The sequence below is a fragment of the Mus caroli genome, chromosome 5 (assembly GCF_900094665.2).
Source record: "Mus caroli chromosome 5, CAROLI_EIJ_v1.1, whole genome shotgun sequence".
Taxonomy (NCBI): domain Eukaryota; kingdom Metazoa; phylum Chordata; class Mammalia; order Rodentia; family Muridae; genus Mus; species Mus caroli.
Window position 1 is genome coordinate 135795891 of NC_034574.1, and position 24120 is coordinate 135820010.

The 24120-nt window shown below is 42.4% G+C and overlaps 1 protein-coding gene across 3 annotated transcripts in view; it reads right to left on the reverse strand.

The window, feature by feature from the left end:
* Positions 1–24120, reverse strand: part of Rnf216 (ring finger protein 216) — a 114586-nt gene that overhangs the window by 69372 nt on the left and 21094 nt on the right. For 2 of the 3 annotated variants that reach the window (XM_021162524.2, XM_021162525.2), the window contains exons 4-13: positions 23231–24040; positions 21794–21870; positions 19573–19675; positions 17899–18063; positions 12915–13029; positions 12166–12305; positions 9392–9442; positions 7721–7858; positions 3454–3602; positions 2914–2992 (exon numbers count right to left, since the gene is read on the reverse strand). In XM_021162524.2, the coding sequence (XP_021018183.1) occupies positions 2914–2992; positions 3454–3602; positions 7721–7858; positions 9392–9442; positions 12166–12305; positions 12915–13029; positions 17899–18063; positions 19573–19675; positions 21794–21870; positions 23231–24040 (1827 nt within the window). The remainder of the gene's footprint in view (positions 1–2913; positions 2993–3453; positions 3603–7720; positions 7859–9391; positions 9443–12165; positions 12306–12914; positions 13030–17898; positions 18064–19572; positions 19676–21793; positions 21871–23230; positions 24041–24120) is intronic. The other variant, XM_021162526.2, reaches the window with a different exon arrangement.

A 24120-nucleotide genomic window follows, 5' to 3' on the forward strand; every position in this document is an offset into this window, starting at 1 on the left:
TCCAGGACAGACAGGGCTACACAGAGAAACCCTGTCTCAAACAAACAAACAAACAAACAAACAAACAACAACAACAAAAGGGTCTTCACATGTCTAATGCAGGAGCCATTTTCCCCTTGGGTATTTTTATCTGCGGTTGGCTAAATCCACGGGTACAGATTCCATGGATATGCAGGCTGATCATGATTTATAACTGGTTTGTCTTCCTGGCATGTTGACCGTTTCTTATTATGCTATAATTCCCTTGTTTTTCAATTGATAGTTTTTTCTTTAAGTGTTTTTTGTAGAAGTATGGCCAACCTGCTCTCTTTTGGTTATCTTTTCTACTTAATGTCTTTCCTTTCACTTTTAGCCAGTAGGTATTCACAAATCCAGCAAGGCTTTTGAAGACAGACAACCAGAACCTGATTTAAAACCCTTCCAGTCACTTTGCATGTCTTTTGTTCATGGGGCTTATTCCACATTGCACTAAAGCAATGGAAGGAGGAACTTACTTTTGTAACTTATTTTTTTTCTTTAAATACTGATATTCCTTTTTGTTTTCTTTTGCATCTTTGCTACAGGAATCTTCTCTGGGGTCACCATAGAATATATACAAAATATCATATTTATAATAATCTTTTAATCTGATAATAACTAATTGCATTCATTCTACTTTTTTTTTTCTTTTTAAGATTTATTTATTTTATGCATGTGAGTACACTGTAGCTGTACAGATGGTTGTGAGCCTTCATGTGGTTGTTGGGAATTGAATTTTTAGGATCTCTGCTCGTTCTGGTCAACCCCTCCCCTCCGGTCAACCCCACTGGCTCCAACCCAAAGATTGATTATTATACATAAGTACACTGTAGCTATCTTTAGACACACCAGAGGAGGGCATCATATCTCATTACAGGTGGTTGTGAGCCACCATGTGTTTGCTGGGATTTGAACTCAGGACCTGTAGAAGAGTAGTCAGTGCTCTTACCCACAGAGCCATCTCTCCAGTCCCTCATTCCACCTTTTTACATCCACCCTCAATATGACTTACATCACACATTACATGTTTTTGTTGTTGTGAATCCATTAGTACTTTTGAAGAGATTTTACGTTTTTTGTCTTTCAAACTCTGTATTGACTTATGTATAACTACCTTATTATAGAATTCTATATGTCCATACAGATTTTCCCTAACTTACTGTGAGCTGAAACAGCATTTGGTACACCTAACCAATCAAACACCAAAGCTTAGCAACACACAGTACCGCACAGAGTAGAATGCCTACGGATGGAATTCCACACAGGTAGAATACCTGTGGGTGTGTGACGGAGTGGGAACTGTAGCTGCTGCTGTGATCCAGCCATCATACTGAAGACGGTCTTATCATCATAAATTACTGGCCTTACAAAGGATCAAAATTGAAAGGAGTTTCTTGGGCTGTCAGGATGGCTCTGTGGGCTTGATCTCTGGGATCTATATGGTACAGAGAGAACATATTCCTACAAGCTGCCTGCCCTCTAACCTCAACATGTGCTTATACAAACACACACACAAAAATGAAATTAATATAAATTAAATAATTAAAATTTAAAATTAAAAGAAAAAACATGGTTTCTTAAAGTTGAAAAACCTTCTGTATATCAGGAACTAGCTGTATAAATGAACTTTGTAGTTTTACATTAATTTGTATTGCTATTTAGTTTTTGTTCCTAAATACTGGGATTACAGGAACATATCTGGTTTCTCCTCCTCCTGCTTCTTTGAGTTTGTGTGTACACATTCATGTATGTGTATATGTATACATCTTTACATCAGGTCTCGGTTGTCCTTCAGGAACCATTCACCATGGTTTCTAAGAAAGGTGTGTGGCTAGGACCTGGGCCACACCGAGACAAATTCTGCCTTTCAGGTGCAGAGATTATGGTGAGTGTGTGCAGCCATACCAGAAACTGAGTGCAGGACCTCCTATTTGTGAAGAAGGACTTTACCAAGCCCTGCTGCTGCTGCCTCCTCTTCCTCCTTCTCCTCCTCCTCCCTCCCCTTTCTCCTTCTCCATTTTTCTTTTTCTTTTTAAAAGACAGTGTCTCACTAGGTAGCCTTAGATAGTCTGAAACTTGCTATGTAGAATAGACTGGCCTAGAACTCACATTGATCCTCCTAATTCTGCCATCAGCAACAAACAGCCTGAATGGACAACTTAGGAAAAGGCTACAAAACTCTACGAATGTGTACAGGTTTCAGAGAAATGTTAATATTAAAACAACGGTGAGAAGTTTTTGTTGATTAATATCTTTTCTAACCTTTACTTCAGAGTTTTTTCACTGTCTCCAAGACAAGGCCATGCTTAACTCTGATCATATAGTTTTATAAAACGGCAGTGTCCATTAGAAATCCCTAAAGAGTTTATAACAGTTGGTAAATTTAAGACACCCTTACTCAAAGTAGAAGCCTCATTAAAAAGGAAGAGGCACACTTTCACCAGTGAGGCGACTACACAGCTCTGGCCTCTCCTGAAACGACTGATTCTTACAGGAGAAAACTCAAGTGAAAAACCTACCAGATGTGACATAGATGCCAACACAATGCTTCGCCTTTAATCAAAGAAGTGTGTCACTTTGACTTTGAAAATTACAGGAAGTGCATGTGTGTATGTGCTGTATGAGTACAGGACAGGGAAAACAGCAGAAGACACATTTTCACAGCACCTGTCTTTATAAAATGACATAGATGAGAAATCCTCCACTTTGCAACTGGATTTCCACAAGTAATTTCATCTCTGTAACTACGCCACCTGCCATCACCGATCTCCACTTCCACTTGCTTCATGAACAGCAGAGACAAACTATCCTCATGCATCAGCCCACAAGGGTGTGTGTGTGTGTGTGTGTGTCCCGCAGAGCGCAAGCCAAACTCACACAAGCCGCTGTTCTTACCTTCCGGCAGCGTGGGTTAGGGCAGCTGAACCTCTTCACATCGCTGTCCAACAGAGCAGGGAAGCTGCAGGAGGGGCACCTGGAGCGACAGGAAAGCGGCATCACTCAAGATGGTTAAAGGTGGGTCTCCTGGCATTGTGCTACCAAGGTGGAGGACTAAGCACGGCAGACGACAGTGCTTTGTATTCCTTAAATATCACTGCAGCCTAGACTGAGCTGCCTCCTACACTGCACTTACAGGGGAATCATAGACACCATGCCAACGTGTAAACTTACTGCCCACCACATTCCCCAAGCTCTCCAGGGTTCCTTGTAACCATTACTCTTCCCCCTTCCCAGGGCGCAGTGACTCAGCTACAGGCTGGAATACCAGCTAATAAGTAAGGTGTAGGCAGAGCCATAGGTAGACGTTTTCATTATAAGCTTAACTGATTGTTTCATTTCTTAGCAAGAAGGGCCAGAAAATCCAGACAGAATCTTCTTGCCTGGTAAAAGCAGACTTTACCTTGCTTGGGGAATGAGTAGATTGTCAGCACTCACCGGACAAGCTCATCAGCATAGGCTGCAGCGACTTCTTCCTCAGCTTTCCGTTCATAGTATTTGTACAGAATGGTCTGGGGGAGCACCTTCTCCAGCTCACTGGTTGGGAAGGAGCACGTGCAGCTGCCTTCCATGCAGCTGAGTTCTGACTAAAGCAAGCAGGCAAAGGAAAAAGTTAGCCAGGGCTCAGAATAACGAAGAGTAAAGGGTGCCAAATGCATCTTTCAAAGGGAAGGACAAGAGCACAAACATGAAGGTAGCAAAGCCCTTCTCCTCCGACGAGGAAGTCGTAAGTAAGAGCATAACAGCCTTCCTTCTGTGATCCTACCAGAGGACCTCCAGCAGCCCAAGCTATGATCTATGAAGAAGGAACACCAGTGGCTAAGGTGATACAGCTCAGTGAGCTGGGAGAGGCTGACTTCACTGTCTGAAGTAAGCAGCTTCACTTGTAGACTCTGGGAAGGGGAGGGAAAGGTGGTAACTAGATATGAAATTGGCGGCGGGGGGAGTGGTCCCAGCTTCTACTCTGGCTTTCTCTGGATGGCTCTAGTTGGAGCATGCTGGGATGATGGCAATTTCATATCCACAATAAGGTGACAATGCCTTAGAATGACCTTGGAGGATCACAACAAGAAGCACTAACTATTCAGACACCCAAGGTCACTATTTGGCCCATATGCCCATGTCTCAAAAAGCTTTCAAATACATCATTACTAAGAATGTTACACAGAAAATGTTCCTAAAAACCAAAAAGAAAGGAAAAAAAAAGGTGGGGGGGTACTAGACCTCTGGGGAACCATAAGAAGAAAAGATAGTTCCCAAAGTGAACACATGGAAATGACCGGACTTAACGGTCCCAACAGTCCCCTGAACATCTTCCTTTTCCAGGGGAAGAAGCTGAGGCAGAAGATCTCACCAGGTTTTCCACTTAGGTCTTTTTTGGTATGTGTGTATGTGTATATATATATATTTTTTTTTTTTTTTCCCCAATCATGGAATCATGGTTCCCATGGCCCCTATTACTTCCTTAGTGACTAGTGTGGTTAAAGTGTTTGACACTCTGTCCTTGGTTCAAGAAGCAGCTTCACGACAACTTGTGAGTGATAAAGCTGAGAGACAATTATTTGCTACAATGCTGGGCACTGTTGGCCTGAGAAATCAGACCACTTGACCCTCTCATGCCCCATTTCAACTGTTCCTTTTTCTTCCCCAAAGCAGACTACAAAAATTTCTCTTCAAGACCAGTCCAAAAGAACTATATATACTACCTTCTTTCTTGTCTTTTGTATTGGAGCCAGCCATAAAGCAATTCTCTGAACGTTTTATGTGACTGCACACTAAGACCTTCAATTTCAGATGGGTCATATCACAGGCCAGGAAGGATCTGAATAGCCTTGGTGGGTTTCTCTAGTATATCAGACTCTTGTATAATGCCATTTCTGTAAGCTGTTGGTACTTCAATCTTATCCATGTAATAAAGACTCCTTAAAAATTCAAAGGACAGGATCTAGAGAATTTTTGGGTGTTCAACACCAGAGGTTTACAGAATGCGAACAAAACTCCATTCCCTTGCTGGGATGGAGATGTCTCCAAACTCTACAGAGACAGAGCTTGTATATTAGGGATCTTGCTTGCTCTATCTATCTACCCCTCTACCAACCTCCTTCCCTTCCTTTCCTTTCATCCCTCCCTCCCTCCCTGCCCCCCTCCCTCCCGATCAGTCTGTGGACCTGGAGCTTTATAACAACCTATGTAACAAATTTGAAGTATAAGCATTTCTCTGAGTTCTGAGAACTTTGTTAAATAAGTCAACCAAACCTAATGAGCAGGTCATGAAAACCCCAGTTTGTAGTCAAGAGATAGATGGTCCAGAGGCTTCAACCTATAGAATCCTGAGTCTCCATAGACAGTTGACTTCAAAACTGAACCAACTTACACCATGTGTAATGATGACAACTACAAAACTGAGTACATGGCTTGCCAGTGGAAAGAGATCCACACATCCAGGGCCATGGGAGTAAACAGTGCTTTAAGCAATTAGTGGAAGGGCTGGAGGCTGAGGCTTTCCCTCCCTGTTCTCAGAGAATGATTCTCAGTATTTCCTGGTCTTTTAGGATTTTGATTTTAAAGGGATAATTATTTATCAATTCAGATTTGTCTCAGGATTTACATACTCATTTTTCAGTGAACCATGGGAAGTATACGATTCGGATGGGTTATAGAGGACTAGTGATACTCAAGGTTATATGTGGGGGCTAGAAAGATGACTTGGTGGTTGGAAACATTGGCTGGTCTTCCAGGGGAGCAGATTTAGATTCTAAGGAACCACATGGTGGCATTCAACTGTCTCTACCGCTACTCCAAGGGATCTACATCCTTGTCTATGCTCCTCATGCACCAGGACCTCAATGATACACATGTATACATACAGGCAAACATTCCTACCCATAAAATAAGTACATTTTTTAAAAACACATTTGGGAGGCAGAGGTAGATGGATTTCTGAGTTCGAGGCCAGCCTGGTCTACAGAGTAAGTTCCAGGACAGCCAGGGCTGCACAGAGAAACCCTGTCTCGGGAGAGAAGGGTGGTTATGTTTAGGGAGTGATGAGTAACATTAAAGATGCTTGAAAAACAAAACAGCAACCCATCCTATTTTATGTTTAATTAAAATCACACACACACACACACACACACACACACACACACACACACACTTAAATGAAGTTATGCCACTTGGAATGACAATATTCCTTTCTAAAAGCCACAGACTATCTAAAAGAAAACCCAAATGTCACATGGGAAACCTCCTTTAGAACTGTCCTTCAGGGGAGGCCAAGAGACTGTGATAATAGTATAGTTTACTGCTGCTGACCAGAAACTGAAGGAAAGACCTTACCGATGAAGACACCAACACTATGGCAGAAGACCTGGAGGAATCTACCTGGAACAGACCTGAAAGCCTCCTCTTGAGGACAGGCATCTGATGGAGCTATACAAGCTGTCCAGGAAGAAAATCAATCAATAGTCCTACCAGGAGTAATGCCTATGACTACAATAATGACAAAAAAGACAACTAAAGTTGTTCTCAAAAGTTCAACAGAGGCATCTTTACCCTAGGGGTAACTAAAAGCCATCTAATTGGACTTAAGGTCAGTTCTATAGCAGAGAATTTATGCCTGATACTATAAAACTAGCCTAATTCCTGTATCTGATAAGGCCATGGACACGAGAGGAAAACTTACTACTGCCACTTCACTGAACCAGTATAATTTCAAATTACATTCTAAATATTTATCTTTATAACTTCTACCTCTAATCCTTCATCAAGAAAATGTCTTTTTGCAGCAGACAGACATAGCTGGGTCAAAATGCAGAGAACAATTGACCCTGGGGTACCCAGCCCCATATGATACATATGTAACACAACCCCTAATCTAAGGTCAAAAGAAAATCACAGAAGAGGTGGGAAGTGTCTAAGAGTCAGAGTACAAATCATAGTACCAGGATGTCAGCTGCAATATACCATCTTCTATAGTTGATATGGCAACTGTCAGAAAACTTCAACATGCCAACATAGATGGGAAAATCTCACAAGGTCCTACTGGAAATGAAGAGGTTCATGTAAGAGGCTGCTGACAGAGGGAGAATCAGTTTTCTCTAGGGATAACCCCTTAAACACACATATATAGCACTAACTTAGCTATGTGTATGCATACAGATACACACACACACACACACACACACACACACACGACAAGAGGTCAAAAGTTTGAGGAATAATAGGTACAAATGACGTTGGATGGATTGTGTGTATGTCTGTGTGTGATGCAAATACAGTACCACATATGAAAATCTATAAAAATAAAAGGTCACGGCCATGTTCTGAGTCACTGTGTTAGTTTTTTTTTTCCCTCTGCCACCTCTCTTCTTCTTTCCCCCTTTCTTTCAGTACTGTCAGTTTAAAGCAACCTTAAAACCGTCTTAAAGTATGTGAAAAATGCTAAGGCATTTTTATATGCTCAAATAAAATGAAGACGAATCCTGAGCTCACCATTTCTCTAACTTTGACCAGCAAGGTGAGCGCTGAGACAGGAGCCCTGTGGAGCTAGACATATGGTGTGAGTGAGTCAGGAAACCTATTGTACTCAGAACCAACATGACAAAAATCAGGTTGTGCATTTATCAGCCTATTAGCAGAACCGTGCTCCCACATAAGTGCTCCTGTTCATAAGCACGGTCACCTTTCTTATGTGCAGCACACTTACCTTTCCAGATCCAAACACTGCCTCCTGGGCATATCTGATGAGACATTCTTTGCAGAACAAGTGAGCATCGGCACATTGTGTCAGCTCCTCAAATGGAAACTCTCCATAGCAACAGCGGCATTCAATCAGCTGGCCATCCTATAAGCCAAAAAAGATATATGTTAATGCCCCATAACCCATCCCAAAGAAGTGAGGTCTCATCTACAGCCCTACACACTTCCTTGCCCCAGACACACAATGAGGTCAACACCAACTCCTATGAGACACCTAATAACAAAAAACGTTTAAACCTAGCTCAGAAGCTAGGTACCATGGCAATGTATGTGTGACAACAGTACTAAGGATACTGAGAAAAGAGGAACTAGAGTTTGAGGCCAACCAGGGCTATGGAGTAAGATCTTGTCTCAAAAAGCAAGTTAATAAAAAAAAAAAAAGTCTAATTCAGGATATCAGTGTAACAGTACACCATAAGTAAAGACAGCAAGCAGCGGCTCCGACAGATGCTGATATGACTATAAAAGGGTTAATAATAGCATGACACATTGTCCCAAAGCTTTGTAAAGCTGGGCTTTGCTCCTCTGGTCAGAAGACAGGAGTGTAAGAGATCTTAAGCCAGTCCTTGCTTTTGGTTAAGAGACCGAGGAAAGCGATGAGACAGGGCCAGCCAGAGGCCTGCTCACTCTCAGGATGCTCACAAAAGCCCCTAAGCAAGTTGGCAGATACGGCATGGCAACCCCTGGCCCAAGGCTACATACAATGAATCTGAGTTCTACATTTCCATCTAGAACTGAGGAGTGGATTTCTGTAGCTTTTTGGGGAGAAAAAAAAAAAAGAGTAAAAAAATTTCATTTATTTATTTAATGTATATTATATGAGTACACTGGAGCTGTCTTCAGACACACCAGAAGAGAGCATCAGATCCCATTACAGATGGTTGTGAGCCATCATATGGTTGCTGGGAATTGAACTCAGGACCTGTGGAAGAGCAGTCAGTGCTCTTAAACTGCTGAGTCATATCTCTAGTCCCCCAAAAGTAAAAATTTTAAAATGTAAAAATGTCACATTTTGCTTTATGTTTTCTCTGTAAATGTACAAAGCTATTTTGACTGTGGCTCTTCGTGGCTTCTTCTCTTATCTGTCCCCTAACAGTATCTTCTTGGCTCAGCTGTCACCAATGTCTTCACAGTCCACTCGTCCAGCTAACTTAACTGTCTCTCATTTATCTCTACTCTTTTCTAGTCCTATGTGCAACCTTCCCTCTTTTTCCCTGACCTACCCTTCAGTCTCCTGACTTCTGCCCACTAACACCACTCTGTCCAACTCCTTTCTTCCTCCTCCCCTCAGCCTCTGGCTCAATTTTATATCTTCTCCTGTTCCTAGAAGTCCAAACGCCAACTGTCACTGAGGAACATAGGGTCATTTAAAGGGCCAGGCACATAAAAGATTTTGTAGTATGGATCTCTGCTCATGCTCTTTAAGAACACATCTATCTCCTTTAGTTCCGCTTTGGTCTTGTATAGAGACAGCCTCCTCTAGCTGATGTCACTGACTGAGACTGGACTGATCCACAAACTGACAAGTCAACAGGGGATTTTATATAGAAAAAGTGTGATTTCAAAAGCACAAATGAGAAAATCCAGAATAAATTAACTTGGTGAGATTTCAAAATACCTTTTGATACTGTTCTTCATTCATCTGCAGGGCGAGCAAGAAGTCTTCATGCTGAGGAAGAAAAGCACCACACATTCAGGCACAAAGAAACCATAAACCACTAGCATGCACTTCATCTCATGCACATTACCATAGGGGTCGCTTCTGCTAACATTGCTTAGTAAATGAGAAAGCTACCAGAGCATAAATCTACAGAGTGAATAAAGGAACACACCAACACAAAACACTCTGGAACAGCACAGAACAGCAAAAGCAAACACAAAGCTAAAGGGGCCAAAACCAAGTCTGACAACACACTTTGCAGGTTAAGTTGGGAAACAAACCGCATTTGTATATTGTATTGTGTATTGCTGCAGAAGGCAGAAACTAGCTGACCATAAAGGAGGAGTGTGGTAGGAACTCAAAAGTAAAAAATATTTTTTTTTCCCCAGATAGACCTCTCTATGCAGTCCTGGCCTGGCTGTCCTAGAACTCAGTATGTAGACCAGGCTGGCTCCCTCCTGCTCAAGTGATTAAAGGCACAGACACAATGCCTGGCCAAAACATGTGCCTACAGGGCATTTTCTTAATTAGTGATTAGAAGGGAAGGACCCAGACCATTGTGAGTGGTGCCATTCCTGGGCTGGTGGTCCTGGATTCTACAGGAAAGCAGGTTGAGTAAGCCATGAGGAGCAAGCCAGTAAGCAGCACCCTCTATGACCTCTGCATCAGCTTCTGTTTCCAGGATCCTGCCCTGTTTTCAGCTGCTGTCATGACTTCCTTAGATGATGAATGGCTATATGGTAATAATGTAAGCCAAATAAACCTCTTCCTCCTTATGGAATAACAGAAAAGCAGAACTAAGGCAAGACCAGAGAAACCAGCTCACTTTTCCATGCCAGAAAGCAAAGATGTGGTCAGAGACTACCAGATTAGGACAAAGGGGCTACCACTGGTTAGAAGGACAACTTGGATACAAGGGTAATCATAACTACAAATAACAGATAATCCATTTTAAAAATCACTTTTTGGGTAGCCCTGTGATTTTAAATTTAACTTTATATGCATAGGTATTTTTCCTATATGCATGTGTGTGTACTATGTGTGGGTGTCTGGTGCCCACAGAGGGCCAGAGAAAGTCATCAGATGCCCTGGGACTGGACTTATAGATAGTTGTGAGCCACCATGTGCGTGCTGGGAATTGAGCCTAAGTCCTTTGGAAGAGCAGCTATTTCTTCAACCTCCCATGGTGGTGTTAACAAATGTGATTCTGTGATGGATCAAGATTTGAAGACTCTTTCTTCAAATTCTAATGTCTGCTTGAGATATATAATTTTTACCCACACACATATATACTACCACTTCATTTTGAGAGAGTGTCTATCCAAATACTTAATTTTGATTAATCAGTAATTTTTCTGCCAGTTGTTTTCTTCTGTGTTCTGAGGTGTGTGCGTGTGTGCGTGCTGATACAACTACTCTCAACTCAGCTGACAAGCACCTCTCCTCTCCTGAGGATGAGTTTTCACGTCTAGACGCTCGCTCTAAAGGCACTCCTGGACTTCTCATCTTGTTCCACAGAACTACTTCAAAATTTACCGGAAAATAGCAACAAACACTACCTTGGACTTTCTTCAAAGATATTTCCACACGAAAGTAGATTTTCTTTTTGCTTTTTTTAGAGACAGGGTCTCGGTATACAGCTCAAGCTGGCCTTGAACTTGTAATCCCCCTGCCTTAGTCTCCCCAGTGCTGGGACTACAGGTGTGTACACCGCCATGCCTGACTGACACTGCACATTCTATTATTTTCATGGTGGTCTGGGAATTGGACATAGGACCTGACTTATGCTAAGTCAGATGCTCTCTCACTCAGCCACATCCTTGGCCTTCTCTTATTAAGTTATCTAGGGTAGTTTTTATGATTTTGGCCCTGGTTGCAAGGTAGCTAGGATTACATTCCAACACATGGAGAATATTATCATCTTAAAAAGTATGAGTACAGAGAGACTGCTCAGCCACCACTGCTTGCTACAAATTTAACAGTTTTTTTTTTTAACAAAAGAGCAAATTCTATTGTTTTTAGAAATGTGACCTAAGGTTGCATACACTTTTAATTCCATGCAGAGGAGAACAGACCTTTGTGAGTTTAAAGTCAGCTTGGCTTACACAGAGTTCTAAGACAACTGGGCTACACAGAAAGAGACCCTGTCTCCAAAAAAAGGAAAAAAAATGTGATCTCACAGGCCTGAGTCTTTGGGAACTCAGTACCTGAGGTCACCAGAGCCTAAAAGGTTTTTTATTAAATAATTTATATATGTGCATTCCAGTTGAATTGCGTTTAGAAATATTTGGGAAAGTATAGAACTAAATAAAACTCCTCTTTGTTTTTTCTTCACTTGAAGAGAATAAAAGAACTATTTTACTAAGTTCTCATATAAGCCTCTTTAATGCAAGGCTAGCCTAACTCAATCCCTGCAACCTGAGTAGAGAAGAAAAAAGCTGACATGTCATGGGACATGTGTGCCCACAAATGTGCAATAAATGGAATTTAAAAAATTCTGTCAATATGATTTATGAAACCATGAGGTTAGTCACTATCATTGCAAAATAGTTGTTTCTACTTAAAAGCCTTTCTTTTAAAAAGGAATGCATGTGGTACCAGTGATGGAATCCTAGCTCAGCGACATCCCGAGCACCCAAAGGAACTCATAAAGCCAGCCATGTAGCACACTCCAACAAGGAGCTAACTACAACCCCAAAACCATATTCCCGGATCAGAGCACAGCTTCCTACCTCTGCCATCTCTTTAATTTTCTGCTCATAGAATTCCTGCTCTTGTTTCACAGCTGGAAGGAGGGCCTGATGGTCATAGTACCTACAGTGTCGACGCTTGTTTTCCAGAAAGAACATCCTCTTTTCTATTTTTATGTTACCTAGAAGACATATCACAGAGTGAAATTACAGGGACAACTACTCACTAGGAACCCAAGCCAACAATGCTGTCAACGACTTAGCTCCCCCAGCCCTGGAGCAGGGCACTCTGGGCCCCACAGCTCATCTTGCCATTGGAGATGGCGTGCGTCATCATGCTTAATCTGTGGTAAGGTTTTTCCTTCCTCCTTTTTATTTTGTGAGAACCAACTGCAAAGCCTCTCCTGTTCTAACAGCACTGCACTGTGAGCATACACCTTATAACCCATATAAGGACAGTGGTTTCACAGTTTTGAACTATTACAGATACAACTACAACAGCCTGTGTTGGTTTATTGGTCAATCAGCCAGTCAAATATATAACCAATTCTCACACCTCAAGAGCAGTGTTTGTCTCTGATTCGCAGCATTTGTTAGTCCATACATAACATTTGCTACTGCACACATCTTCCTCAATAATGTACCTAAGGAAGGGGACCCAACACCTGCAGCTACTGTCTATACATTGTGATGTGCTGGCCAAGTCAGTTAGTCTTAGGCCTGTCAGGTCTTTGTAAAAAACCTCGGGCTACAGCTTTACATGCTGTCACCAACATTCAGCTTTCCCTTACCTTGTTCAAACTTGAAATCTATGAAAGAATACTGATTCATTTCTTTCCTCTTTTTCCGTTTTCCACTGGTTTCAGGTGACAACTCCTGCCATTTCTTAATGGCATCGGAAAAGGCCTAAAAATTGAGAAGGGAAAGGTTACCATAAAAGAACACCTACACAGAGGCAATCTGAGTCTCATCTTCCCTCACAATGCCAGCTCTGCCCAGAGTGACACCACCAAAATGCTCCCTAACAGATTAAAAGGTGACACAAGGAAATGAAAGCCATCTATGTACAAGTACATTTACGTTCCATGAATGCTTGTGAGCAGCAGCCTACAGTGTTTTTGGTAGCAGTCCCTGTCTCGCTCTCACTAGACTTCCTTCCTTACACACCAATGCTCTTCACTGTGTACTGCAGTCTGAAGTCATTAAACCAGTGTCCATCTTTTTACTTCCCAAACCCAGCTTCATCATTTCTTAGTTTGATCTTTATTTATTTTTATTTTTATTTTTTGGCTTTTCAAGACAGGGTTTCTCTCTATAGCCATGGCTGTCCTGGAACTCACTCTGTAGACCAGGCTGGCCTGGAACTCAGAAATCCGCCTGCCTCTGCCTCCCAAGTGCTGGGATTAAAGGTGTTGTGTCACCACTGCCCGGCTCTTTTTTTTTTTTTTTTAAAGATTCATTTATTTATTTTTATGTGTGTGAGTACACTTTAGCTGTACAGATGGTTGTGAGCCACCGTGTGGATGTTGGAAACTGAATTTTCTAGGACCTCTGCTCGCTCTGGTTGCCTTTGCTTGCTTAGTCCCTGCTTGCTCCGGCACAAAGATTTATTTATTATTATACATAAGTACACTATAGCTGTGTTTAGACGCACCAGAGGAGGGCCTCAGATCTCATTACGGGTGGTTGTGAGCTACCATGTGGTTGCTAGGATTTGAACTCAGGACCTATGCTCTTACCTGCTAAGCCATCTTGCCAGCCCTTCTTAGATGTTTCTTAACATCACTTGAAAATACTGCATTTCTCTTTCAGCTCTTAGCCCCACCCTCTTTACCTTTTTGTGGTCAAAGAGCCATCAGATGCTATTTCACCCCCCTACCCTCCCAGGGCATGAGCAAAATTAAGAAGCCAGGCTTCCAACCCAACTTTTATTCAGCCCATATACTAACAAGGGGCCAAGCACACCCCTCCACGTGAGTCCTCATCTCCCTGATCTCCCTGGTAATGGGCATGTGCTAAAGCTCCCATCTACTCTCTCTTCCTCATTCCTCTACTGGCCCTCCCTGCCCCACACTGTAACCCTGGCATACTCTTTAGGTATCTCAATACAGGTTTGCCTTCTGCAAACTGGTAACTCTCAAAATCCTATCTCCAGCCACTTCTCCAACCTTTTCTGTCCATTCAAACACGAAATATTTGACTGTCTCACAAACACTACTCATTAGAGTGGCATCTTACTCTTCCCTTGCAAACCTGTTTTTTCCAGTTTTCCTCCCTCTAGCAATGCTACCTTCTTCCATGCCTAGTGTTAAATCCTCTATAAACATACTGTATTTTTATTCTTTCAGAGTATATCTCAGTCATGAGAGGATAATTATTTGCTTGCTTCTCTGCTTCACATCACTTCTACCAGACTGTGAGCCTCTGAAGGACAGAAATGCTGCATAAGTTTCTAAAGGAAGGGCTAGCCCAAGTCAAACCTGAGAAAGGCTAGAGTTGCCAACAGCACAGTCTAGGAATTGATGTTCCCTTTTCTGACACTGCCACCTCATACAGACTTGGAGAACCCCGAAGCCCACTAATGTTAACATCCGTCGCATCTCCTCCTTTGGGTGTGGAATTTCCCATTTCTTTTTTCTGGAATTTCCAAACCTGAATGCACCCGTCTTAAAGTCACAACTTAGTTCTCAGGTGCTAGAAAGATGCCTTAGCAGTTAAGAACAATGGCTGCTGGATTTGATCTATAGCACCCACATGGAGGCTCACAACGGTCTATAACTCTGGCTGCAGGGAATCTGACACCCCCAGGCACCAGGCAAGCATGTGGTGCACTGACCCATATGCAGGTAAAACACTCATGCCCTTTCTTCTCTTTTCTTTTAAAGACTCATCCATTAAAGCAGAAGTGCTACTTGGAAGGTGAGCTCAGAGCTCCTGAATGGTGGTGTGCTGGCCTGGGGTTGAAGAGAGGAAGAAGCCAAATGCCTAGTGTTATAGACCAGATGTAATCAGATTGCCTTGTGACCACTGTGCACCATGGCACATAGGCTACTTTCCTGCCTCTTAGGCTGTGGTGAAAGTATCTCTCCATCAAGGTGGCTCTACTCGAGGTGACCTTCCATCTTTCCCAGCGCTCTTATTTGCCCTTACCACGCTGCCCCCAGACAGACTAAAAGCTCTTTGGAAGAAGGCTACTCTGTGTCTGAGCTCCACTCTGACCCTCGCTTCCTGTCCTACCGATCCCCAGATCCTAAGGATCAGTGACCCTCGCTTCCTGTCCTACCGATCCCCAGATCCTAAGGATCAGTGACCCTCGCTTCCTGTCTTACCGATCCCCAGATCCTAAGGATCAGCCTGGCCGGTGTACACTACTAAGTAAGGAATCAAAATGACCTGCCTAGGAATGACAGGAGCTCAAAAATAATCTTCTGTTAGCTGTCTAATCTGTCCCCTGAATTTATTTACATTTTGAAATTAAACATCCACTCATGTGATAGTTCTAAGTCAAACATACAGTCAGTCTGGTAAGGTTTTTAAGACATCTAAAACAAGGGCCAAAGTTACCTTAAGAGATACCTAGAAGATCTTAAGAAAAAAAAGAAGAAAAGAAAGAAAAAGAAAACACAAAGAAAAAGAAAAGAGAGATACACCAAGAAGGTCTCGTGGTATACACCTGTATTCCAGCACTGGGGCAGAGGGCTCCTGAGGCAGGATCTAGAGACTGAAGCTAAAGGAGGCTTCTGTGTGAAGGGACAGGAAGAACCTGGAGCCTTGTAGAGGATAGGTAAAGGTGGGGACATGCCAGTCCTGCAGAAAACAAGGTGACTATTAAAGCCACATGATGGAAGAAATCTATGAAGCTTAGGGAGTGGACACCCGGAGAAAGAATAAACGATGGCCTGCTCCATTACAGGCTTTAAATGTTACTTTGATGTTCCTGTACCTGGTGCATGAGCTAGGGCAGGAAATGAACAAAAATGAATGAGATGGTCACACTTCAGCAGAATAACCAAAAACAAACAAACAAACAAACAAACCACCAAAAATCAAAATTTCAAGCTGTTAAGTTCATAGGCTTGAGTATGCAAACCAAGAGAAGTGTCTTGGTCAAATCTAGTAACAACAACAACAAAAACAAGCCCCTGGACAGATCTATAAGGGTATTTCCTAGAAGTTTCCGAGAGGAAGTTAACTGAGACTCCCCAGAGTGGGTAGTACCCTCCAGCAATGGCTCAAGGAAAAAGCTATTGGCTTTGCCTTCTTGCCTCTGAAGTTGCTGAATTATGCATTAGCCTGCCGCCACTGCCACTGCCAGTGGTTAACTTTAACTTCAAAATCCCCCCAAAAACTCAAGAAAGAAAACGTAGTAAAGAGTACATTATCTATCTTAATAGCAAATATATTCCCAAAGTAAATCCTGAAAAGCAGAGATTTTCCAAAAAGTACATGTATGAAAAGGGTATGTGAGCCAGACTTAATCCCAGCACTCCAGAGGCAGTGGCAGTAGAGTCTGTTTGAAGCCAGCTTGGTCTACAAGCAAATTTCAGGCAAGCCAGAGCTACCCAGTGAGGCCTCTCTCCCCAAAAGCAAGCAGGGCGAGGTGGTGTACTCCTTTAATCCCAGCATTTGGGAGGTAGAAGCTGAGGAATGTCAAGACAGTCCATACAAGTTCCAGGCTACACACACAGTGAGACTGCCTCAAAACAGGAGATGTGTATGTGTGTAAGAGCTCTTATCACAATGAGAACTGAAAACAGGTTTAAAAATGATTAAACATAAGGCCTGTGTCACGGAGGCAAATGCTACAAAGCAGATCAAAGCTGTCTCAAGAGAGCAGAAGCAGCCCAACCTGCCACTTTAAAACTGCATGCAGGCATTTAAGTGATAGTTGACTTTTCTAAAGGCTTATTTTATGTCATGTGTATAGGGGCTCTGCCTACATGCATAGCTGTGCACCATGTACATGCAATGTCCTCAGAGACCAGAAGAGGGTGTCAGACCCCCTGGAGCTGGAATTACAGACATAAAGTATGTTAGGGCAAGCATTACCTTACTGAAACTACATGAGGCAGGTGTCACCAATCACAGCTTTACACTACCATCTAGTTTTTCTAATGGATGTACAAGAGATCCTTCCTATACTGCAAGAAACTGAAGTTCAATGTATACCAGACATTTGTTCAAATCAAATCTCACACAGTGTATTTAAATTCGGTGGTGGTGGGGGGAAATCACCCCTAAGTTTTATTGGATACAAGAGCTATAATTTAAGGGAAAATGCAGGGGACACAGGGCCTAGCTAATAACACCTAGAGGAAAACAAACAGACAAACAAACAAAAAACTCCTAGAGGAACAGATGACAAAAATCCAGATTCTTGAAACCTACAGGATAAATAACTCTTTTTCTTCAACAAACTTCAAGAAAAAATAAAGCAGGAAGGAGAAACTGAGAACCTATAGATAAAAGACTTACCAAAGACTCTCAACCTGGAGTTTGGTATAATTGAACAAACTATCAAACAGGTAGACACAGGTCACACTCTAGATCCTGCTTTTCACAGAATACCATCCCATAGCGCCTTATGGAGACTTGAGATTCCCTCCTTCTAAGTAGCACTTCCTCTCTCCCAGTGATTGCTAATCTGCAGCTACTTCCCCTGACAAACTCTGAAGCTTCTGCCATCACAAGCCACCCCACTGTCTGCAATCTGTACCTCTCCTGTCTCTTCAGGAGAATCAAGAAATGACCCCAAAAGGAAGCCCAAGGGTGCACCTTTCGGGTGATTGCATAGTGTCCTTTGAGCTCATGAAGGGCCCACTTGATGTCCTGGCTGCTAAGCATCTTGAAATCAGCCATCAGGAGGTCAGCAGCTTGGATGAAGCAGCGCTGGTCAAGTGGAGTCAATTTGGAATAGTCAAAAAAGTCTATTTTAGGCAACTGAAATGAGAGAAAAAGCATAAAGTTAGAGGTGATAGAGCACAGTCATCCACGAGGAGGAGGCTGGAGGCTGGCTAGGAGGCCTTAACAGTTAAGAACATTTGTTGTTCTTTCGGAGAAGCTGGGTTTCATTCCTGACAGACTCATAGCTACCTGTAACCCAGCTTCAGGGAATCCCAGGCTATCTTCTAGTAGCCATGGACTTGCATGCACATCATGGTGTGCTCTCACTCGTGTGCACACACACACACACCCACACACACACACTCAGTCCCCACCCCACAAAAAATAACAAATAAGATGGACAATGATGGTGCACATCTTTAATCCCAGCATTCAGAAGACAGAGGCAAGTAGGTCTCTGAGTTTGAGGCCAGCCTGGTCTCCAGACAGAGTTCTAAGATAGCCAGGGCTACACAGAGAAACCATGTCTCGAAAAGCAAACCAAACCAAACCAAACGAAGCAATCAACCAACCAACCAACCAAATCTTTAGACAAGTATATATTACAAGAAAGATTCTTCTTTGGGCTCATAATTACTCTGTAGGGTAACCAGACTAAAAAAATAATGAAGAAAAGGTAAATATCTGTTAATTCTGGCACCAGAAGGCTGTGGCGGGGATGGGTGCTGGTGCTGGTGGTCTTGGTGAGTACAAAGCCAGCAGAGGCTACACATTAAGAAATCATCTGGGGGTGGGGGTTTTTACCACACAACATACCCAACATTAGTGTAGATCACAATTATTGACTAAATATTAAAGTTTTGAAACTTTTGACATCTTGATATGGGATTTGGCTAAATAGGCTAAACACAAATTTTTTTAAGAATGACTACTTGTGGGCTGAAGAGATGGTTCAGAGGCTGAGAGCAGTTCCCAGCAACCACATGGTGGCTTCACAACCATCTATAATGAGATCTGGTGCCTTCTGGCACGTAGGCATATATGCAGGCAAAACAGTGTACATAATAAAATAAATCTTTAAAAAAAAGAATGGCTACTTGCATGCTGAAATATCTGCAGGGAAGTGCAATAATGCTTTGCAATTTAGAATGAAAGTATTCTAATAAACGGCAGTAAGAGAGATAGAATGAAAGTATTCTAATAAATGGCAGTAAGAGAGATAGAATGAAAGTATTCTAATAAACGGCAGTAAAAGAGAGAAGTACAATAGAGTCGCTACAAGAATACTAGTAGGTACGCCAACAATTCATGGGAAGTATTCAACTTTTATATAAGTTCACAATTATAAAATATAAAGGAAAAGAAACTACTAGAACAACACAAATAATCTTGGCTAATTCTTTTCCCTTATCTTACTGTGTAGGATTAAAGGCCCAAGGATTTGCTTAATTCTTTCTTTCTGGGAATGGGAAGATTATAAAATGCTCTTCTCCCTGCTTGCCTTTAAAGCTCTGTGCTAACAGCACTTCGTTGCTGTCAGGATGACAAGGATGGCAGCAACAGAACAGATCAGGTTCAAGTGGCAGAGCCACAAGGAATACTTGCCTTCACATCATCCTGGCTGGCAAGCAGGCTGCTGCTGGGGTGGATAATAATCCGGTCTTCTCTCTTTGGATAATCTGGGTTTTCCAGAAGAAAATTACAAAGTCTGCAAAAAAAAAAAAAAAACAAAAACAAAAACCCAAAACCCCATACAATGTGACATAGTCCTCTTCAAATCCCATACTTGCCCACTGAATCATAAAGCACTCGGGAGAAAAAAAAATGTCTCTAGAGACACAAGACAACTAAATTATCAAGGAATTAAGATGTACCAGTGGTGATACATCCCTGCAATCCCTACATCCAGGGGTTCGAAGCAGGAGAGTCTCAAACTTGACACTATTTCAACTTAGGGGAAAAAAAAAGAGTTAAGATGTCATATTTATGGAAAAACCAGCAATTAATAACAACAGTGACATCAGCCCTCTGATTTCACTTGGCTAGATGTGGTGGCACACAAACATAACCCCAGCACTCAGGAGGCTTAAGTCCTAAAGTGGAGGCTGCACAGTAAGACTCTCGCTCAAACAAAAACACTGACCACACTGATAAATGCAGACTCCTCTGAGCTTTATCTTCAAGAGGAAGACACTGAGAGGAGTACCACTTAAATGGCACGGAACTAGAGAGTATAGAAGGACAGTAGCCATTCTTCAAGAAAACTGTGAGCATATATAAACAGGACTTAAGTATGTATTCACATTCACAATCAAACACATTTGCTATGAGGTTTCGTTGCTGAACAAATAAAAGAACTCCAAAAAATCAATGTCCTTTGTATCCTGTGGTGAAGCAAGCTTCTAGCCACTGAATCAGTCTCAGCTTATTAGCTAACTCCAAGACTGATCAGCAGACCATGTCTTCTAGGACAGATTCTCTTTGTAACAAACCCATAAGGCTTTCTCTTTTCACTGGTGAACATATTTCTCTATTATCACTGTTGAAATACTTCAAAGCTAAGATGAGATAGCACAAACTAACCCATGACAATGTATCAGTCAACTCAAGCCAAGTCAACTACCTAGGCTCTTCATGCAGTCACCAAGCCAAATGAGAGGACTGGACAGAAGACGGCAGGCACAGCAGTCAGCGGTGAGCTTGGCCTGGGTGGGGCTCGGTAGCAGAAAAGTGTCAGCTCAAAGGTAATTATGATTTCCTCTGTTGTTCTCCTTTCCTTGCTATGGTGGATATGTAAAATCCCTTTCCTTAAAACGCTCATTTCTTATCCAGTGTCAGTAGTGTGTCCCCCTTACAGTATGACAGATGTGGCCAGAAGAGAACAGAGAAAAGGAGCCCCTTTCTAGGATCCTCTTCCCACCAAGGTGCCAGTAAGAGGACCTACAAGGGGACTCATACACTGGGGACAATGAGAAGCTGGACGTAGTGGCACACACTGTTAATCCCAGTACTCAGGAAGCAGAGGCAGCTGAGTTCCAGGTCAGCCAGGGCTACACAGTAAGCCCTTGCCTCAACAAACAACATCATGAAAGAGGAATGAAAATTAGCTGAACATACCTCTTCAAAGTCTACTTCAGGCCTTTGGTTTCCCTGTCTGTTTGGTCATAAAAGAACAAATGTATGATTTCATACTTAATCAAATTCCCTGAGTCTAAAATACTGGTGAGCTTTAAGGCTGGGAAGAAGGGATGAGGAAGTATTCAATGGATGGAGTCTCAGTTTGAGAAGATGATGCAATTTCTGGAGATCAACAGTTGAGAGAGTTATACAGCAGTGAGAAATGTGTTTAACGTCATTCAACTGTATGCTCAAAAATGGCCAAAATGTTACCTATGTTTTACCACCAAAAAGAGAAAGAGGAGGTGTGGTGGTCCTAATAGGGATAGCCCCCATGGAGTTAAGTGTTTGAATGTTCAGCCTATAGGGAGTACCAGTATTAGGTGGTGTGGCCTCGCTGAAAGAAGTGTGCCACTGTGTGGGTGGGCTCTGAGATCTCTTATGCTCAAACTTTGCCCAGTAACCTCTTGCTGACTGAGGGTTAAGATGTAGAATTCTAAGCTCCTTCAGCACCATGTTTGCCTCCTGCCACGATGATAACGGACTACACCTCTGAAACTATATGCCAGCCCCAATTAAATTTTTCCTTTATAAGAGTTGCTGTGGTCATGGTGTTTCTTTATGGCAATAAAACCCTAATAAAGACAAAGAAAGAGAAAGAAAGACACACACACACAGAGCGAGCATGAGGTTATGATAGAATACTTACACATTCAAATCATAGTAATTTTTCAAATGAATTATTTCTTCAACATATCCACTTGCTACATCTGGAAATCTTGCTTCCTAGAAAGGAGTAAATATTATTTATATTTTGTCGCTTAGAATAGTTTGAGAAGGCAATTAAAATCCAAAAGGCAGAACGTATACAAAATGCCCAAAGACCTGAGAATGGCTATAAAGCAGGCTCTGTGCCTAGCTTAAAGGTCAGCTAAGAGAACTGCCTTTAATCTTAGCACTAGAGAAGCAAAGGCAGGTGGATCTCTGAATCCAAGGCTAGCCTGGTCTACAGGGTGAGTTCTAGGACAGCCAGGCCTACACAGAGAAAATGTTGTCTTAAAAAACCCACCATCATCAACAACCATTAAAAAACGTATATAGGGGCTGGCTGGAGAGGAGGTTCAGGTTACGAGCACTGGCTGCTCTTCCAGAGGACCCAGGTTCACTTCTCGGCACCCACATGACAGCTTACTTACAATTATAACTCTAGTTCCAGGGGATCCGACACCTTCACACAGACATACACATGCAGGGAAAATACCAATGTACGTTAACATAAAAAAAAATTATATATCAGCTCCTAGTTCTCAGATCAGAGGGCACGGATGAAGCCTACAAAGAGGTCATCTATCATGTCGCATTAAATAGCTCCACTCTCCATCCTTCCAACAAATACTGAGTCTACAGGCCAAAAAGAGATGAGAAAGGCATAATCCCAATGGCCTGCCTTCAAGCTCACACCCCACAGGGCCAAATAAAAAGATCTGGCAAATTAAGATTAAGAGACTCAGGGAAGGCAAGCAACAGCTAAGCTCAGAAAACAAAGGCCTGTTTTGCTCTCTACTGCAGGTGTCCTACAGAATCACAGCTATTAAGATGTCTGATCCACTAGAAACAGAATGTTACTTTATTCAGTTGTCAGAGATTTATAATACCCACAGGAGCTACAGGCTACTGGATCAGATGGCCCAGAGCTAGGAAATCCAACAGGAACCTAAGGCCTTTGACAAAATGCAGTTTACAAGAATGCCAGCATCAGGTACCATGTGGTACAACTAGCACCAAGAGCCCTTCCTAGAGGTAGACTGCACAGCCTGGGTTACAGGTTGTATAGCTACCTGGATTCCTTTCTTTCACCCTAAATATGTACTTCTTAAGAAAATAGTTTATTGAAATGACAGAAAACAAAGGTGTATGTCAGTATAAGTAGCATAGCATTATTTAATAAAAATAAATGGCCGGGCAGTGGTGGCCCACGCCTTTAATCCCAGCACTCGGGAGGCAGAGGCAGGTGAATTTCTGAGTTCAAGGCCAGCCTGGTCTACAGAGTGAGTTCCAGGACAGCCAGGACTACACAGAGAAACCTGTCTCAAAAAAAAGAAACAAATAAAATAAAATAAAATAAAATAAAATAAAATAAACGTACCGTTTCTTTCACTAACAGTGGAATGAGGTCTTGATCTACCTCAGCAGCTTCTTGTTCCCACATGTTTGCCAAGTTGGCCTCCTGAGGTCCTGACAGGGGGAAGGCTGGCCCAGGGTCTTCATCAATTGCTAACTGCTGGTCTTCAAGCTCTCCTAGAGGATGGGCTGGCTGTGGAGAAGCAGGGCCTGGAATCCCCTCCTGCTGGGGTTCTGGCCTTGGAAAAGCTGGCTCTGGGAAATCATGGCGGAAAAACATTGGGCCCATTTCTGATTCAGAATGTCGCTCTTGGGGCACAACCTGGTTTGTTCTTTCCTGAGGCTGTGGATTCGGAGCCTGGAAGTATGGGTGGTCAAGCCAGTACTCTTCTCCAATTAGCTGGTCATCTACTGAGGCAGCCGGCTCTCCAGGATTTGATAAGAGATCTGTCTCTGAGTCTTCGGATGACTGGTTCTGAACTTCCAAAGGCTCACTTTCTGGGAAAAGAAGACCATTTTCTCCCAATATAATGACTTTCTGTTCCAATCTGGGGTTGACAATATTGTCTGCTGTCTGCTTACTGCTTGGTCCAGGTTTGACTTCTCCCTCTTTTTTGCCACTCTCAAGATCCAGAAATCCACCATATTCATCCTCAGAATCATCCTGTGCCCCAGAACCAAACAATGAGTTGTTACAAAAGGAAAAATAGTTGTGGATATCTGCTTCAAAGTCTGCTCTAGATTTTCTAGGCCTTTCTTCTCCCAATCTGTTCAGATCTTGCCACTGGGCAGCTGGTTTGATGAGATTGGGCCGGGATGTCTGAGGTTTATGTGTCTAAGAAAAAAATGAAATTTTAATAATAAAAATTCAATGTCCTTCCTGTATCGATGCCTGCTTCTGGACTTATAATGAAA